Below are 20,163 nucleotides of genomic sequence, written 5' to 3'. Positions count from 1 at the left end.
GTAGCCGCAGTTTTTCTTAATTTATGCTCATAATTTAATGTGATTTAAATCTTAATGTCTAAGTTTTCTGTTGTTACGTCTGCCTTGTTAGATTAAATAATAATAATCAAATAAAACCTGCTTGACTTAAAGCAGCGAACTTTTATACTTTTGGAAGGAAGGTTTTTTATTTCCTTTTTTTTTTTTTGCGCTAGTTATATACAACAACCGCTTAAAATATTAGCAATCAACTACGATTAAAGACATTAATAAACATAAATAGGTAAAATCAGTACAAGATTTCTCTTAGATTTCATCTAAAAGTAGATTTACTAGAAAAATAATAATTGATCATAATAATTAATATATAGTCCTATAAAGAATTACAAAACTAGTTCCACCTACAATACATTTTTTAAAATAAGTGTTTGAGGCTAAGTTGTAAACTGTGAATCGTCCGTGAACAATAAAGATTTGCCATTCACAACGGAAGTCGTCACGTTTGTAATCATGGCGTCCTCCTGTGCACCGAGAGGCAACGTGATAATTATTTAAAATGAGAAACTTTTGGTTTTCTTGGACAACCAATACCAGTATCATCTAATTTCAACACATTGTACTTAAAAAAGAAATAAGACTGCACTCCTGGACCTGTTCGTCCAAAGGTGAGAGTAACCACATTGCAATTTAGTAGAAGATGCTAGCCGGCTAAAGCGCAGTGTGCTAACTTACTTTCGCTGTAAGCACCGAGCACGTTGACTCAAGTATTTGTCTAATAAACCGCTTTTATTTTCGAACCAATAACATTACGTGTAATTTTAGCTATCAGGAAATGGTCGACTGTATACATATATCTTTAACTCTCTGCGCAGTTTTAAACTTAAGTGATAATATGGACTGTTTGGAAATAGTGAGTTCGTTAGCTTAGCCTTCACAGGTTACATAGTTTGGTGGGTTGTGATGCTGTTTGGTAAAGCGTGTATGCGTGTTCACACATGTATTGCTTTTCATCACGTTGTGTTGAATTGATGCCTTCTTTTTACCGGCTGTGTACTAATAAATAAAAACGACATTGGTTAGGGTAATAACCAGCCACGGTGTCATACCTCCTGCTAAATTCTTACGTTATATATTTTATATTTTTATTTTCTGTATCCCACCAGATAAAGAGTACTACGTGACCAGCACAGAAATGGCTTCATTTAAACCTACGAAAATCCAAGTCTATCCTAAACTTGGAGAGAAAGTCACACAAGACACACTATACTGGAAAAACTACAAGGTGAGTCTAGTTCATTTAGTGAAATTAAGCATCCTTAATTTCGTTCCCCAATCCTCCATTCACCCATCATTCTGAGCTATCTCCCTGTTAATTGATGCAGGAAGCGTTTGACTGGCTGATGTGTAGTAAAGGAGTTGTTGAATGATGATTTCTTGAGTGATCCATCGACTGAATTTCATGATGATCTCAAGTATTCTGACAACCTGCAAACTATCTTACCGACTTGTAAACATCTGGGTTTTCAAAGAGAAGTGATGATCTTCACAGTTCGTCTTTGTTTTTCTCCTTACAGGCTCCAGTCCAGATAAAAGAATTTGGAGCGGTCACACACATAGACTTCTCCCCAGTGGCTCCACATAACTTTGCTGTGACAGCATTCACAAGAGTATGTTGGCATCTCCTTGTTCGCCTCCATAAAACCTTTGTTGTTCCAATTATGTGTGCAACATTTCCCGGAGAGTTTTTGTCAATCTAACACTGTTTTTTCTGCAGGTCCACATTTATGGGCCATTCTCCCCGGAGCCTGTGAAGACATTTACACGGTTTAAGGACACTGCATACAGTGGGAGATTCAGGTCAGACGGTCAGCTGCTTGTGGCGGGATGTGAGGACTCTGTGGTCCGGTTGTTTGATGTCAGCGGCAAGGTGGCACTCAGGATGTTCAAAGGGCACACAAAGTAGGTATCCCACGTGTCGCTGTCTGATCATGTTATTGATGTGCTGTTCTGGCCCGCAGACTGAGTGTTAAAAAGTTTATATTATAAAGTTTTCTATTGCTCTCATTATTTCAAAATAAAGGAATACAGAATACTTCAAGATAAACAATAAAATAAATACGTGACTGTTTTATGCTTGCTTATAGTTTTCAACAGTGTAATTGCTGCTACATAATACAATTTTAGTTTTGACACCTTCAATTGGATAGTAGAACCAGGCCCTGAAAGTCTACATACTGCATAGATTAGTATTTGTCATATGTTATAGTGTTTTCATGATACTGTAGCAAAACCAAAAAGAGCATTCACCCATCATTCTGAGCTATCTCCCTGTTAATTGATGCAGGAAGTGTTTGACTGGCTGATGTGTAGTAAAGGAGTTGTTGAATGATGATTTCTTGAGTGATCCATCGACTGAATTTCATGATGATCTCAAGCATTCTGACAACCTGCAAACCATCTTACCGACTTATAAACATCTGGGTTTTCAAAGAGAAGTGATGTACATTTTTGTTCCATTTAATCTCTGCTCAGGGCTGTCCATGTAACAGACTTCACCTCAGACCGTTACCAGATCCTCACAGGGTCAGACGATTACAGCTGTCGACTTTGGGACATCCCAAACGCCACTGAGCTCAATACCTACCGAGAACACACAGATTACATCCGCTGTGGTGTCACAAGCAAACTCAACAGAGATCTCTTCATTACAGGTGAGATGGAAGCTACCTTTTTTTTAAAAAAAAACATTTTTTTATGTGTGATGGAAAAGTAAACGGGCGGAGAGGAAATTAACTTTCTGGTCCATTAGCATCAGTGTTTGTTGTATCCATTAAGAATTATCTATACAATTTGACAGTTTTTGTAGCCAGTAGAGTTTCTGAATATATGCTATGTTTTTTCCCCTAGGATCTTATGACCACACACTGAAACTGTTTGATGCTAGAGTGGATAGGAGTGTGATGACCATGGACCACGGCCAGCCAGTGGAGAGTCTGCTGCTCTATCCTTCTGAGGGTCTCCTCGTCTCTGCAGGTACCCAGCAGTATAATACTCATGTTCAGTCAGAACATTCAAATAGTGAAGTTATTTGAGAGTCCATCTGCCTTGTTAACATTGGAACAGGTTGTTGACATAAAACAAGTAGGAAATATAAAATGAAATTGGAAAAATTGTTTTTTCGTGCATGATTCCCTCCCTGCAAATGGCTGCATGCCTACACTGATACTGAATTATGGTTACTGATATGTATCCACAGCATTAAAAAAATTCTCTCCATCACTTTCTATAGGTGGGCGTTATGTGAAAGTGTGGGATCTGCTAAAAGGAGGCCAGCAACTGGTGTCTCTGAAGAACCACCACAAAACTGTCACGAGTTTGTGTCTCAGCACCAACGGACAGAGACTGCTGTCAGCTTCTCTGGACAGGTAAGGGGACAGGTGTTTGTACAGTATGCATGTCTGACATAGCAGACAGAAAAATGTTCACACTATACTTACTACTATAGGTCACACTATATGTCAAGACAGTTGCATATTTATGTGAACTTCTTGTAAGAACCGTAACTAACGCAGATTCTGTTTGTTTTTCAGGCATGTGAAGGTGTACAACACAACCAACTATAAAGTGGTCCACAACTTCGACTACGCTGCCTCCATCCTCAGTTTGGCTTTGGCTGTAAGAAAAATAAATTCAACCCTTCATCACATTTTAGTTGGTTTTTATATTTAATGGTGAATTACGTTTAGTAAGGTGCATTCAAATAAATGAAGAGAGATGTATGATGATTACATGCAAGTTAATTACAGTCACCCAGGATGGTAAATGCCTCATTTGGCTGACTGAGGCCATAAACATGAAAAGAAAAGAAATAAGGGAGCTGCGACTTGACTCTGAGCCTGCAAAGTGATGCATTCGGTTTCTGTCAACAGAAATATCGAGTATTGCCAAAGATTTCATTTGAAAGGAGATGAAATGGTACATGCAGGAAGTGTTTGACTGGCTGATGTGTAGTAAAGGAGTTGTTGAATGATGATTTCTTGAGTGATCCATCGACTGAATTTCATGATGATCTCAAGCATTCTGACAACCTGCAAACCTGCTCTTAATTTGGGAACAGGGGTGTTAGGTGCAACTTCACATGACAAGGCTTTTTTTTCCCTTTTTTTTCCTTTTGGATTTTGACTTTCAATCACCACCACAGTGGTACACTAAAAAGAAATGCTGACCCAGCTACAGTCATAGGCTATACCAAAAGTGTGCACTGTGTGTTTTGAGATAATATATTTTATACCATAATGTAACTTCTCCTCAAAGAAATCTGACAAAGGGGACCTGACGTCTTTACACTAACTATGAATATGTCTTTCCCTTCAGCCGGATGATGAGTCCATTGTCGTGGGTATGACCAACAGCATCCTGAGTATCAAACACAGGAAAAGCCCCGAAGAGTCGAAGGAAATCTCTGGTCAACAGAGGCGACGACCATCATATCGTGTTTTTGTGAAGGGGAAGAACTACGTCCCTAAACAGGTTTGTTTACATTTAGTAACATGCAGTAGCTGAGGCTGACTGTCTGAGACATGATTATTCCCTGATGTATCGACTGAAGACCAGGTCAAACTGTCCGACAATGGCTACTGCCTTTTATTTCTGCATACTGAATTATTATTTAAGGCTTATGAGACTTCTCTCACACTATTGTTAATTAATTTTGTGGTTCTTTGTCTTTTCTCCAGGATGATTATCTCGTCAGTAAGCCAGTGAAGCAGCATTTGGCCAAATACGACAAGCAACTCAAGAAATTCAATGTATCAAAGGCTTTGGATACAGCTCTGGAGGTATACCTCACATGTGTTTATAAGATTAGCAGCAAAAATCTGTTGGTATAATTTTTTTGAGGTTACTACATTTTAAGTTCATTTAAGCAGTGACACTTGCAGCAGCTTTAATGCACAAACAAACATTTCTGGTATTAATATAGAAGTATATTACGTATTACTTGCAGACATGGACAAGACATAGGAAGCCAGAGATCACAGTTGCTGTTATAAAGGAGCTGGATCGAAGAGGAACATTGAAGAACGCTCTTGCAGGAAGAGATGAACAGGGACTCTCCCAGTTGCTCAACTTCCTCATAGGGTACGATGCAGATAAATCTTCAAGTACAGACACGATGTGATAACTTGTGCATCAAATTGTGCAGATGTATTTTGCTGCATGAATACTTAAACATTTTTCGTTTTCCTCTCCAGGAACTTGGTTGACCCTAGGTTTGCTCCAGTCCTCGTACCAGCGGCAGAGATGATCCTGGATATCTATCAGTCAGTAATCGGCCAGTCACCAGTTGTAGACCGACAGCTGCTGCGTCTGCAGGAGCTGCTGGAGAGGGAGATCGACTACCAGCAGGACCTCCTTGAGGTGCTGGGCATGTTGGACACAATGTTCGCCTCCGCCCTCCCCAGGAAGGAGGTGCCATGCTCTGGCATCAGCAGGTCTAATGGCCTGGCTCAAGGAGGAGCAAGTACCTCAAGAGCACAGCTTCAGGCCACCTGAGGCTTGTAGAGTGAAAAGACTGAGTTAGAGTGCCTTTACAACTCTAAAACCTCTTTTTTGAAACATCAGACACATTTCCTGACATGACTTTGTGTCACACAGACTTCACCAAGCAAACATTTTGGTACAGGTTTTAAGAGACTGGTCTCTCACTCTGGTGTTTTAACTCAGTGTGACTGAAACACACAACAGGAAACGAAGAACATGCATTTACTGTATGAAGTCTGTCCGTCTGTCTGCGTGTGAATGTAAAGCATTGCTTTATTGGAAGTATTGTAATTACACTTTCAATTGTGTGTGTGTGTGTGTGTGTGTGCGTGTGCGCGTGTGTGTGTGTGCGCTTGTATGTATGAATGATTTCAACGTCTGCTTTGTGTTTTCATAATATTTGGATTTGACAAATGTTTTATAAGCAGATAAAAATAAATCTTTGTATTATTGAAACCGACTAATGATAATTGTTTTCTAATGGTTTGAAAAGTCGCCTCAACTCACTGCGTGTTAAGTTCCCCCTGATAATATGAAGGGGTTATTAATTAAGTAATTAATTACAGCTACTCAAATTACTGTAATGAAGTCATTTTGGACTTCTACTTTCATAGTATTTTAGTATGAGTATTTTTTCAAGTTTATAATTTTACTGGTACTTAAGTATTCATTACACCATATACTCTACTTAGTAACTTTTAAAGTCAAGAGTATATGAGTACCATTTAGATTAATATCTACAGTGCCTATAAAAAGTATTCACCCACTCGGATGTTTCCCCTTGTATTGCTTTTATAAATGGAATCATGGTCAATATACAAAAAATGTACAAGAAAAAACTCTTTAATGTCATAGTGAAAACAGATTTCTACAAAGTGATGTCAATTATTACAACATCAATAACAAAAATTAGATGATTTAACAATTATTTAGCCCCTTTAAGTCAGTATATAGTAGATGCACCTTTGCCTGCAATCACATCAGTGAGTCTGTGGTTAGGTCTCATTCAGGCTTGCACATCTGGACACAGCAATTTTACTCCATTCTTCTGTGCAAAACTGCTCAAGCTCTGTCAGGTTGCATGGGGATCGACAGTGAGCAGCCCTTTTCAAGTCCAGCCACAAATTCTTTATTGGATTGCGATCTGGGCTTTGACTCGGCCACTCCAGAACATTCACCTTGTTGTCTTTAAACCATTACTGTGCAGCTTTTGCTGTATGCTTCGGGTCATTGTCTTGCTGGAAAATTAATCTTCTCCCAAGGCATATTTTGCTGCATTCACTTTACCCTGTGCCTTCACAAGTCTACCAGGGCCTGCTGCCACCACCATGCTTCATGGTGGGGTGATGTGCAGCGTTTGGTGTCTGCCAAACATAGCATCTAGTCTGATGGCCATTAAGCTCCATTTTGGTCTCATCAGACCAAAGAACCTTCTTCCAGATGAACTTAGGAGTCTCCCACATGCCTTTGGGTGAACTCTAGTTGAGATTTAATGAGCTTTCTTCAACAGTGGTTTTCTCTTTGCCACTCTCCCATAAAGCTTTGACTGGGGCCACAGTTGTTGTATGCAGAGTCTCTCCCAGCTCAGCTGCTGAAGCTTTTAACTCCTTCAGAGTAGTCATGGGCTTCTTGTTGGCCTCCCTCACTAGTCTCCTTCTTGTACGGTCACTCAGTTTGTGAGGACGGCCTGCTCTAGGTAGATTTACACATGTGCCCTATTCCTTCCATTTCTTATTGATGGATTTAACTGATCTCCGGGGATGTTCAGTGACTTGGAAAAGTTTTTGTATCCATCCCCTGACTTATGCTTTTCAATAACCTTTTCACAGGGTTTCTTGGAGTGTTCTTCATGGTGTAATTGTAGCAGGAATAGTGATTAACCAGTGACTGGACCTTCAAGAAATGTGTGTCTTATACTACAATCACTTGAGACACATTCACAGAACTCAGGTGATCTCCATTTTACTAATTGTGAGACTACTAGCACCAGTTGGCTGGACTTCTGTTGAATTAGGTCAGTCACTTTAAAGGGGGTGAAAACTTACACAATCACTTATTTTACATTATTTATTTTTGGTTTCTGATTCCTTTTAAAGCCTTGAAGGGTAACCAGCCACCATATAACAGCTCATTGTTCAACTGGTCACAGAGTCACTATTCAACACGCTCTAGTGATTGTATAATGCTCAAAGTTCCCCGGGTAAACACCACATTTGGGAAAACTGCTTTCAGTTTCAGCGCTCCATACACTTTGAATATTTTACAACGTACATTTGAACTTGATAGTTATACCTATAGGTCAGTTTAAGACTTTGACTTCAAACTACTCAGCATTTGAATGTTACTGTTTTTAACTATGTGCTGTCCTGTATGTACCCAATAATTATTTGTAAATAATTATCCATTATCTTATTGGTATCGTCCATTAAAAGCAGGAAATTATCAGTTATAGGCTGAGAAAAATACATATTGTGCATCCTTCAAGGGCAGAGCTTCATTAGTGGTTGACATCTGGTCAGTCACACAGAGGTGAGGAGTCTTAATGAGAGCATCAGACAAGTTATATGGACATAAAGCTGGTGGTAAACCTGATGTTCTCTCTGCCAAAGAATAGACGAGCAGAGCTAAAGAAATGGATGTGTGAATCTGAAGGTGGGATTAGGTGAGACATGGATTACTCACAGAGTCTCTTTCTGAGAGGGCGAGAGAAGTAAAGGGATAAACCTCTCTGTTTGGTTGTCAGCCATTTATCTTTTATGCACCCTTGTCTTATTTGTGTTTTGTCATGTTTGTTCACTTGTAGTTTCTTATCATTTTCAGCACTTTTTTCTGTTTTTATTTGTATTCTGTCATATTGCTTCTTATCTGTTATAATTTTTATGTACCCATTCAGTTTACTCACTCTGTGATTATGTTCGTTGTTTCTGTTTGTTATCACATTTTTGCACCTATTCTGTTTTTTGTTTTTTTAATTTGTGCTCTCGACATCATTGAACATGAGGGCTATTTAAATAAAGGTTTAAATAAGTAGTTTTTAATTAATTGACATTACTTTGTAGAAATCTGTTTTCACTTCGACGATGGGTCTAGAGTTTTGTTTTTTTTTTGTAAATTTTTTGTTAAAAAAGCCAAATTATATTGACTGATTGATATTGACTCCAAAACATCCAAGGGGGTGAACACCTCTTATAGGCACTGTATATCAACATGTATCCTTTTGCACTGTTTCATCGCCTTCCGTTAGAGGTCGCTGTTACCTGGAGAAAAAAAACCCCCAAAAACTCGCACGTATATAAAGAGGAATTTGCGTTTGAGCAGACGGAAGACAGAAAGCATCAACAGTGACAGAGAGGAGGATGCTGTGTCAGAGGAGGCTGCGGCTCCGACTGGAAACAGCATCTGCACCGACTCAGCGCCATTTCTCAACTTGTAGCTGTGACACCGACACTTGAATCAGCAGTGAGCTGAAGGAGGAGGATGACTTAGGTGCTCTGGTGTTTCTGTTGCTAAATTCAAGCCAGGTTTCTTCTGCCGGAGTTTGAGCTCCTGTGAAGGTAGGTACATCAATAATATTGACCCTTTTATTAGCTGTTGACTTTTTTGTTTGTTTGGTTTTTTTTTTGCGACGTGTCTGTTTTCTGTGATATTGTTGCTAATGTCAGCCCTGTTCGAGTGGGTAAATATAGCAGTGTAAAAAGCCTCACATTTATTCTGTGGCTAAATAGGTCAACATGAAAGTGAGTTCAGTTCATTTGAATCACTAAGTAGAGGCACATACATGTCTCTAAGACTGTGTGCTGGTTGTATTTAAAATGAATATCAAATATAGTGTCATTAACATCCTAAATGTGATGTTTTCTGTGTCATTAAGCTAGCACACTTATAAAAAAACAACTGCATGCAGTGTCTGTTATTGGTTTGTCATGCTTTTCCTTTCCTCACAGCAACATTTAGTCTGTTATAATTATTAAGTACACAATTATAAATGCACATGTAAACGATAATGTGATTTCACAGGAAGTAATTTCTTGAAAAATGATTGTTATGAGCTTGCTGTTGTGTCCAGTTTAGGAAGTGGCCTCTGATAAAGAACAGATCTGAACCCTGCAGCACTGAAACTCAATAGAGTTTAGCTCACACACACACACACACACACTCATGCAGGGTAGAAGTATACACACGGCATGCACATCAGATTTGGGCATATTTGGTGTTCTGGTAGTGTCTCCACACACCAAGATAGAAAGTATGATCGTTAAAGTCATTATCCTCATACTTGAGATCAAAAGACCATCCTGTCTCATCCTGTTTCGGCGCAGTTAAGGTTTGATAATCTCTTAAGGATCAGAGGAGCAGGATGATTCACCAAAATAACCAAAGAAGTAGCGAGGAGTCACATGCACGGAGAGTTTTTCTTCTTGTCTCTCAAATGTCTGATTTAATGTCCATGTTTGCCTGCAGTTGCCGTGCAGATGGAGCTGAGCAGGAGGAGAGTGCCTCTGTATGTGAGTATGTGCTCCAGTCAAGTTTGAAACCAGCTCCTCCAATTAATCATAGTAGTTGATTATCTGTCTGGAAAATCTCTGCAAATTGAGTTTGGAATTAGATCAGCAGCCTCATTTATAAAAACCAACACAGACTTTGTGCTCATAACCAAACAATTATGTTTAATGAAAATGCCTCAAATCTCATATCTGAATAGAAGAACGGCTTTCTGTTGATGTGTCCATACAGTACTTGTAAAGTTAAGTAAAGTCACCGTATGTACGACTTCAGATTTGGCAGTTGGGTCAACGAGGACGCCATGATGACAGGAGACTGATGTTTTCCACTTTGATCAAACAGGGACTTTATTGGTCTTTGAATGAAACATTTCTGTTGGATTATTTGAGCTCTGAATCATAGTTTCATCGTAAGAAAATGGTCCTATCCATCAGTACTACAGTGACAAAAGCAGCCTGTCATTTGTGTGCATACCTGGCAAATCAGTAACTCTGTGATTCATTGATAGTGATGTTTTTTTATTCGCTTTTCAAAGGAACTTGTGTTTGCGATCAGTTTGATTTGTGACGTCTCTGCTCGTGTTAAACCTTTGAATGGATCTGTTGTCTGCGAAGGTCAAGCTGTAGTCAAACAGGGCAGGACTGCTGTCAAATATTTTTTCGCTGGTTTCAGTTTGGGATCTTATCAATGTGCACAAACATTAATGAGGACTAATTCTTTCTGCAGCTCAAAGAGGGACTACATCACTCACACTGTTTCTTACTATTTTGACATGTGTTAAATCCTGTTTTCCTTTTACCTGAGGTTACTTAAAGGTTACGAAACCTTAAATGTGGATGCACAATCTTGTCCATTTCATGTGATGAAACACATTCTCCTCAGAAACTCTGCTTTCTTTCTATAGAGGCCCACAAATGAATCAATTAATTAATAGACTTTTGGAAAATCATAATTTTACTGTATGAGACTTGGAGCAAAATGCCAATAAGACACGTTAAGATGCTCACAATGATGCTGCTAGCGAGCTGATGCTAACATTTGCTAACTGCCACTGAACATAAAGCGGAGATGAACAGAAATTTAATTAGTTTTGGACACATTAAAATACAATCTGACCTGCTGTTGGCACGAGAAGAAGATTTAAGGGAGCACCAGTTATAAGATTCATCCTGAGGGGGACAGGAATGCCAACTTTCATGGCAACCCAGTTAATAGTTATTACGATTAGGGTTAGGTGGTTAGTTGGTGCTTAATGGACACTTCATTAGTTCACCAAAGTCTAATTTGGGAACCATTACTGTCAGTACAAAATGTTGTGCCAATCAAGCAGAGGTTGAGATACTATAACTACATAATTGGAAACTTTGACCTGCTGGTGGCGCCAAATCAAAAGCCAGAAGAATACCAAAGTTATTGGGATTCGTCCTCTGTGCACCATGTATATCAATGTGGAAATGCATGGCATCTCATACTTGTGAAGGCATTGGACCAAAAAACTAAAACGTTAACCTTATTAGAGGGAAAGTCAGGAGATCTCTAAAATCAGTGGAGTCCATCTTCTGTATACTTGTCCGCATGGGAGTTTATGGCATCTGCTCCAAGATGGAGGACGCATCACATCTTTTAATGCAGCATCAACTGTTTTTAGTTTCAAAGCCTGTTTGTATCCATTCTGCCTCTGCCTCTGGTAGTGCCGACTGTCCGATGTTCAGTATTTCATAGCCAGAAGGGATGCACGATATTGACCCTATAATGGGAGCTTTATATTATCGGCTCTATTTATCTGATATAATGAAATTAGCCAATAAATAGAGCCAATAATACAGAGTCGAATTGCCTTCATTGAATGAGTAAGCACAGCATCTACACGCTAAGAAGGAGAAGAAGAAGAAGAACACGAAAGAGAGAAAGAAAAAATAATTATTTGTAAATAATTATCCATTATCTTATTGGTATCGTCCATTAAAAGCAGGAAATTATCAGTTATAGGCTGAGAAAAATCCATATTGTGCATCCTTCAAGGGCAGAGCTTCATTAGTGGTTGACATCTGGTCAGTCACACAGAGGTGAGGAGTCTTAATGAGAGCATCAGACAAGTTATGTGGACATAAAGCTGGTGGTAAACCTGATGTTCTCTCTGCCAAAGAATAGACGAGCAGAGCTAAAGAAATGGATGTGTGAATCTGAAGGTGGGATTAGGTGAGACATGGATTACTCACAGAGTCTCTTTCTGAGAGGGCGAGAGAAGTAAAGGGATAAACCTCTCTGTTTTATAGCGTGAGAAATCAGGTCAGGTGTGGAGGTGATGCAAGGCTATCAGATAGACTCTCCTGAGCAAAAGAGTGAGAAACTACATAAAAAATACACTCTTACTCTCTCATACCACCATCCACCACCAATCTATGATATTCATTGCCTTCAAGCTCAGTGTTATAATTTACATTTTTGCTGTACCTTCTTTCAACCTGTCTCCTTTACTCCTGCCTCACTCAATCGTTTGATCTGTTTCCCAGAATAACCCACACAGTGTGTCTTGTGACGGCATTGCCGTCTGGTCTATTGAGGCCACTGTAGGTGGACAAATTGATGTCTTCTACAAAAGATTTCTTCTCGGATGTTGGTGGAAAGCTGCGGCGCTAAAAAAGCAGGCTGCTGGCACTGGAAGGTTTTATTTATTCTAAAGGACCAAAGCAAAAAGTGCATGTTTAGTCATTATGTTTAACTGTAAAAGACCTGCAATAAAGCTCAGTTACAGTTACATTAGATATCTAGACACTGCAGCCATTTGAACAAACAGCATGAGCTCAGAAATGTTTACAGCTGCTGAAATAGTTTTATATTAACACAATGGGTAAATTACTTTGTGTAGTGTGAAAGGACAACAAACTTGTATGGTATCTGGTATCAGAACTCAGGAAGTGTATCAGCTCCAGTATCAATCCATTTCAAATGGTACCCAGCCCTAGATAAACCAATGAACCAATGAACAGCTCAACCTTTGCCTCATAAGTGAGGAGTTACAGTGTAGTGAGGCTGGTATTCAACATGTTGGCACACCCACATCTGACATGTGCAAAGTTTTATTAAAGGCCGCCCATCAGCGTACAAATCAGTGTGACTGTTCTGGCCCGTTTCACCTTCTTCAGCCTCAGATCTGAAGTCTAAAGTGTTCTGACCTGTAGGGATCAGGGCAGGTCTTTGCACTAGACACTAAGACATTCCTGTTTTTATTGAGGGGGATGTTTTATCGTACCCTCAAGAGGAATGCTGTCAAGGGATTTGGTGTACTTTAAGAGAAATGTAGAACGCTGCATCAGAATAGAGTCTTCCTCTAAATTGAGCCCAAATCTTTAGGAACAGAAATATTTGTTCCTGTCTTGCATCTTTCTTTTTTATTGCCCCCCTCGACCTCTCTCACCTCTCTCTTTCTCAGGGCCAGGCGAAGGTATTTGCACTGCTGGAGGGTTTAGACTCGGTGCCAGAGGATGCAGAGGTCTACATTGTTTTGGAAGGATCCACACTGGTCCATGTCACCAGGGCTCAAAGTGATGTCATGCTCTGCTTTATAGTGCCTGGTATGTGCATATGTATGTCTGTACGATGTGTCCTGTATTCCTGTGTTATTGTGTGTGTGTGTGCTTTCATGTCCATATAGTCTGTTATATATATATATATTATATACTCAGGAGCAGTATATCACTATTTGAATCTTCACACATACACACACACACACACACACACACACACACACACACACACACAGTCTGTGACTTGTGGTCTGGAAAGACACAGAATCTTATCAGCTTCCTCTCAGGAGGGAAACAGCTCCATAAACAATACGTCAACATTACTGAGCCTGTGTGTAGGTTGACAACAGGCAGTCCTGCAGACTTGTGCTCTCTCTACAATAGCTGGATTATTAAGACCTCAAATAATGTCTCAAATAATGCTTTTATTAGCATACAAAATGAAAATCTGTGAACATGTTTTGCCACATTCAGGCATTTTCTAAGGCACTGGGCTCTGGGTGGAAATATAAGGACCATACCAGTGGTATTGTATTTTTAGCAGAGGTAGGAGTGAGTCAGACATGTGCAAGTCACAAGCAGGTCTTAAGTCCAACTCCCAGCTTACTGTGGTGAGAATCAAGCAAGTCAAGTCCCACGTTTGTATTTACATTAACAATACGTAATCTCAATTAAATGCATAATTGATTTGAATTAAGTCTGACATCGCCTAAACTTAATGTTAGCTTTCTAACTAATGTTTGATCACCAAATAAATTAACAAAAAAAGACACATTCACCTACCTGTCTTTGTGGTTTTTGTTGTGACACTGATGAAGCTGGATGTTGTGGTGGTCGTGTCACTGATTTTTGAGCTGCAGACCTTTCATGTTTTATTCTTACTACTGGCATTGACATCTTTATCCTTGAATCCGCATTGAATTATTTTTGGGCTGGCCCCCTCCATGACAGCTGTTTTGTTGGCCTTCACTGGTCTGCCGTATCTAAGTATCATATTTCAAAGACAAAATGTAACTTCTCATACAACAGCTCTTCTTCATATAAATATGCATAAATGTGTCTGACTTTTGCTGCATTGTGCCCTTTAGGACATAACCTGGCTGAGATGGTCTCTGTCCAGGCCTACCTGTGCTCTGAAACCACACCCCTCACCTGGGTGGGCGGAGCTTCGCTGGAGTATATCCAAGACGATGCTCAGGTATAGAAGGCGTACAATATGATCCAATACATTGGATGTAAATTTGTGCATCCCTGTGTTAAAAATGACCTGTTTACATACAGATTCTTGATGCAGTTCAAAAACTCCCCAAACATGTTGAATTGAATTGCAAAAACATTGCATAGCGGTAGTTTTAAACTTACTAGAGTGTTTTTTGCATTGAGCACCAGTTATCACAGATTGTATCTTATTCATGACTGCTTTATTCTCAGGACCTGGCAGAGCACCTGGTAATCCACGGACATTGCCTGACCTCCACGGATCACAAGGAGCTGAGCAGCCTCTTCAACCTGGGCCAGGAGAGCTCTCGCTGGGCTATGGATCGTCGCGTAGCCCTGGCCATGGCCAACCTGAATATCCCCCAAAACTGGAATGTACTCGGGAGCCTCAGTGGAGACGGTGAGAGCAGGATTATGTTATCTTGCTGAACGGGCATTCCTGTGCAGATATGTTCATCGAAAGCACAGTGTATTTGGTTTTTATTACATATATAACAATGTCAAAAGATTCATGAAGTGCATTTTGTGAGCAGAGATACCTCATCTCTCAGAACTGAGCTGGAAACCTGGAGCAGGTGAACTGTTCAACTGTGTTCCTCTTCACTTCCCTTCTCCACTGCAATCATTCCATTTTCCGTGCTCACTGGGCTGAAATCGGAAGTGAACACGGTCACATGTGAGCCTCTGCTGAATTCATCAAAGCCAATTAAGCAGCATGTAATGTGGTTAATAGAGCCTTTCCATCTGGAAGTAACCTGAGGCAGTACTCAATAAATCTTTTTGTGTGTGGTAGTGTGTGTGTGTGTGTGTGTGTGTAGCTGACAGCGATATTTACTAGATGCCACCATCTGTTTGTATGAGTGTTTGTGTAGGGCCACCTACATAAACAACAAACTAGATTACGCGTTAATACAGTTATGGCAGTCTGTTTCATTGCAGCGTCTCCCTCTAAATGTCTGCAGTTAATTTGATAAGCACTGCTTATGACATCACTCCATTGCCAATGCTGTATGCAACTGAATGATCTTTCTCCCATTTGTTTTTAGTGCATTCTGTATCTTTAAAGGTACTGGACAACCTTAATTTGTCATTCTGTCACAAAATTGAGATACTTTGTGGAGTCTTAATTATTATTTTCTCTCTGAATTGAAAATTTAGCATCATAATTTTGGTATACACCTGGCAAAAGTGTTATCTTAAGAAATGGCAACAAAGCCTGCACTCAGGTGGGTTTTTGAATGGAGAAAATGCTCAGACAAATAGAAAAACTGACTTTTTCAGAGCTGAAGAGAAACCTTTAGCTCTGTAAAGTAAACCTGGATCTGGCAACACCACTTCCCGCCTCTTTTATTTACAATAATGTAACCTCAATTCAGAAAGCGAAAACAATGAATCCCTTGTCAAAGTAAATTAAAGTATATCTTGCACCTGTTTTGAAGCATGGATTGCCCTACAGCATGTGGATAAAAAAGCCTCTCATCACCTGTCAACCTCATTTTTCCCCCAACGCTTTCTAGTTAAACAAAGGACAGAAATACAATCTTTGAATGAGTCAACTCAAATAACTTTCCATCTAGTTTATATTTGAAGGATACCACATCAAACCCAACGTGTAAAATTGCTTTCAGCACAACATTTTGCTCTAGAGCAGCCCCGCAGGAAATATCAATTGTGATGAATGTTTGGTTTTTGATGACACTGTCTAAGGTGTTTATTGTGTTCAATGGTCATATTTGAGGCTCTAGTTTGTGGTGACCTGTCTGTATTTTCCGTGATTCACAATAATGATTTGACTCCTGACTCCTGCCATGTAATTGCAGTGTTAGTGTCTGACGCACAATCAGTTCAGACAGTCTGGCTTCTTTGTCCCTCTGTAAGTTGCCTCATGTTGCCTTGAAAATGTAATAATGACAACGATGGCTGCCATACAGTCCATACATGTGACTCACGTCTGCAGTTGCCTTTATAATTGTCACTTATTGTAATCAAAGCTTAAACTGCTGGTGAATCAGTCACAAATGCTGCAATATTATGGAAGAAAAGTCACAAAACAACTTGATGACATATCTAGAGATGGGAGGATAAAAGATTTTATTGTGGATCGGGATAAAAACCCTAAGTTAAGGATAAGTTCATTGTGGCGAATTTCTATTATCGAGATAATCATGATTCGGGATAATCATAAATATCTTCACACGAGAGACTTCAAAAAGCTGTCTAGCTAGATAGCATGCAGTCCGTCGATCATTTTCTGAGTCATTTTTAACTGAGAAAAGGGAGAACTTGCATCTTTCAGGTAATTCCAACGTGGCTTAAGGCTCAGCTTGCCCATTGTATTGGTTTCTGGATAAAATGTAAGGTAAAGTGATTACAGTATGTTTAAGTGCCATTTAAGGATAATCAGGATAAACTTGACATGACATTTTCTATGCTTAAACATTACCCAAACAAAACACAACTATTTTAGTAGACATTTCCTAATCTTGTGTAGACTACGGAGTGATGTTGTGCAATATGGCTGTAAAATAATATTGCAGTATTTTAAGGCTACATCACACTGCATTATTTATATTTTAATATTTGGAAATCTCATCAAAACCACTTCAGAAATGCTATATGACCATATGCGTCGATGTGATTATCGCGAAAATATTTTAGGGATGACTATTGGTACTTTCTCAACATATTAACAGATTTTTGATCAATAATCATCAGTAATGTGGATATAATCACTAAGTGGGTAAAGGTACGTATTAGAACAAGTAGAACAGTCTGGTAAGGTCAGAAAATTACATCATTTTACTGTAACGCAGCCTTTAAAACCAGGGAAGGACGACACATCGCGACATAACAAGACAATATATAGACTCATATCACGATAATGATAAAATATCAATATATTGTATTTATGCTGCATTTTTTTAAACACAACAGTACTTTTCCAAGCTCACCAGTTGCTTGACTGTAGCTGTTACCTGGATACCGATCTTGTTGCACGGCATTGAGTGGCAGGCACAGAAATAAGAAACTGTCACTGCTTTGTTGAAAAGCTTTTATTGCCTTAAAGTGGGTCAGTGGAGCAGAGTTACCCAGAGCTGTGCAAGAGAAGAAATCAATCATTGACATTTAGGTTAATTATCATGGGGAGGTGGTTATCGAGATGACATTCTTGACATGTTAGTTCCCACCTATTTTTCTCCCATTCTGCCACTGGCTTATTCTTTTCTCGTCTCGCTGTTAATCTCACCTCCATCCTACATTCAGCTGCTGTGTTAGATCCCACTGCATACTTTTATCTCTGTTCTGTCTTTTATGTGATTATATTTCTCCAGAGCACAGCCTCAGGGAGTCTCCCCTCCACCTGGCCGTGAGATGGAGTCTGTATCGGCTGGCAGAGCTGCTGCTTTGCCAGCCAGGGGGTCTGATGGCTGTAAGTCTGCCGAACGAAGAGGGAGTCACGCCGTTGCAGCTGGCCCAGACAGCAGGCAACACCGAGCTCCTGGAGCTGCTTACACAGTAAGATTATCAGCTCCAGCAGGGCACTTCAGGGAGACACACTGACAAATGAATCACTGTTTTGCTGTTACATTATGCATTCAGTGCAGAACTTTCCCACACACAGTAGAAACAACCCAGTTTTACCAAATCCATCCACCCATTAGCTGTACCCTGTTATCCTTTATGAAGACAGTCAGACTTTGGACTGTGGGAGCAAACAAGGCACCCAGAGGAAACCCATGCAGGCACAGAGAACATGCAGACTCCACACAGAAAGGCCCACGGTCTTCTTGATGTGAGGCCACAGTGCTAACTACCATGCCGCCTAGTCATTACCCCAAATACTTTGCATTCTTTCAATTTCTAAAATACTGTAAATATACTGGTTGACGTACATTTTATGACCAGATAAAGTACTAAACACCTGTCTAATCCATAAACCTTTAGCACAGATTTACAGGCCTGTTTACTTGGCCTAGAAAGACCAGCATCTGCACTGACAGTACTTTTAGAGATTTGTTTATATGTTCTAATAGCTTGGAAAGTCTTTGTATCCACATTATAACTGATTAAAACAGTATTCTCTAACCCATTTTTTCTTTTCTTGTGTGATTAAACTAACCCACCTGTTGTGCTGCAGCCCACCCAACCCTCTGGCCACACCTCCAGCAGGCCTGTCCCAGGTGTGGGCTGACCGGTCCCGCTTGCTGAGGTTCTGTCACGACACGGGGAACCTGACTCTGACCGTCCGACAAAACCTGAGGTGGAGCTCGGAAGAGAGCCGGCACAATGACATCCTGCTTCTAAGAGAGCGGCTCAGAGATGAGGACTTCCTCAGAGAGGTGAGCTGGTTATCAATGTCGTCTGGCACTGATATAAGTATGTAAACACAGGATTTAAAACAGAACAACACAGTAAATTATGATCCTATTTAGTTTATATAATCAAGATTTATCATTGAGTCTTTCTTACATATAAAAATGAACTATGTGTGTGTAATTTCACCTATAAAGTAAGCACTGAGTTAAAATCAGTCCATCCTCGGTCAATATATTTGAAGTAACTGCATCCTTGTACTCCTTGAACATTACCTTTCCTCCCACAGATCAAAGCACTGAGGAGGGAACGGGTAGAGACCATCTTAGAAAAGGAAGAACTGGTTGATGATCCTACAGAGAACGGTATCATACCCTTTCTAATCTGTCTGCTGTGTGGGATTTAAGAGGCCTGGTGAAACTAAACCATCCAGTCTTAACTCTTCTCTTTTGTGTTGCAGCGATCTGCCATTTTTTTTCTTGTGGTTTATGCTGCTAGATACTGTGAATTTAAATCAGGCTACGGTATTGACAGCCATTGACTGCCCACCTGTGGGGGGTTGAGGTAATGCAAGGCTGTGAAACAAAATGACTGCAGGGAAAATATGTGGCAGATTCCTGTAGAGGAAACAGGCTGTTGCAAAGAAACAGCAAAGACAGCTCTAGGATCTAGTGTGAATTTGATCAACAGTGGAGTGAATGAAGGTTGTGTGATCATAAGCAACCAAACATTTCAGTCACAGAACAGACTGATTAATTTCACAAGTCATTTACCAATTAAAGATGCCAGATATTTGCTCGTTCTAGCTTCTCAAATATGTGTTTCTGCTTTTCGTTGATTTATATCACTGCACATTTGAAAATTTAGCAGCCAATTTAGAGATTGTTCAAGGAATTAATCAAAAAATCATTTTAAAAAAAGCATCATTAGACAATCAGTGAATTGCGTGATTATGATTTTATTTCTGTTATTAGTAGTTTACTTGCATGAGCGAAGCACCCAGAAATATTGACGGTTGCAAAAGCAGTGTCATATGTCCTATACAAGTGTATATAGTCGAGGCTAATTTCCAACAGTCTCT

The 20,163-nt window shown here is 39.8% G+C and overlaps 2 protein-coding genes across 2 annotated transcripts in view; both read left to right on the top strand.

Annotated features, from left to right (window-relative positions):
* Nucleotides 1–475: 475 nt before the first annotated feature.
* Nucleotides 476–5,980, top strand: utp15 (UTP15 small subunit processome component). The gene is made up of 12 exons (XM_073466251.1): nt 476–644; nt 1,143–1,261; nt 1,554–1,646; nt 1,754–1,938; nt 2,512–2,690; nt 2,887–3,012; nt 3,269–3,404; nt 3,570–3,654; nt 4,354–4,509; nt 4,716–4,817; nt 4,985–5,118; nt 5,232–5,980. Exons 2-12 carry the CDS (start codon nt 1,172–1,174, stop codon nt 5,530–5,532), a joined length of 1,587 nt encoding a protein of 528 aa, XP_073322352.1. The 5' UTR covers nt 476–644; nt 1,143–1,171; the 3' UTR covers nt 5,533–5,980.
* Nucleotides 5,981–8,967: 2,987 nt separating this feature from the next.
* LOC140995842 (rho guanine nucleotide exchange factor 28-like) overlaps nt 8,968–20,163 on the top strand; it is a 39,457-nt gene continuing 28,261 nt past the window's right edge. Inside the window, exons 1-8 of the mRNA XM_073465964.1 lie at nt 8,968–9,074; nt 9,982–10,025; nt 13,457–13,598; nt 14,639–14,748; nt 14,982–15,168; nt 18,101–18,284; nt 18,907–19,108; nt 19,372–19,447. Of these exons, the coding sequence (XP_073322065.1) occupies nt 9,993–10,025; nt 13,457–13,598; nt 14,639–14,748; nt 14,982–15,168; nt 18,101–18,284; nt 18,907–19,108; nt 19,372–19,447 (934 nt within the window). The 5' untranslated portion in view covers nt 8,968–9,074; nt 9,982–9,992. The remainder of the gene's footprint in view (nt 9,075–9,981; nt 10,026–13,456; nt 13,599–14,638; nt 14,749–14,981; nt 15,169–18,100; nt 18,285–18,906; nt 19,109–19,371; nt 19,448–20,163) is intronic.

Source organism: Pagrus major, chromosome 5 (genome assembly GCF_040436345.1).
Source record: "Pagrus major chromosome 5, Pma_NU_1.0".
In the NCBI taxonomy this organism is placed as follows: domain Eukaryota; kingdom Metazoa; phylum Chordata; class Actinopteri; order Spariformes; family Sparidae; genus Pagrus; species Pagrus major.
This window is presented reverse-complemented; position numbering and strand designations above follow the sequence as displayed.

Coding starts and splice junctions, on each gene's coding strand:
- utp15 (XM_073466251.1), top strand. CDS start 1,172: ATGGCTTCATTTAAACCTACGAAAATCCAAGTCTATCCTAAACTTGGA. Junction 1,262..1,553: donor TATACTGGAAAAACTACAAG/GTGAGTCTAGTT, acceptor TTCTCCTTACAG/GCTCCAGTCCAGATAAAAGA. Junction 3,655..4,353: donor TCCTCAGTTTGGCTTTGGCT/GTAAGAAAAATA, acceptor CTTTCCCTTCAG/CCGGATGATGAGTCCATTGT.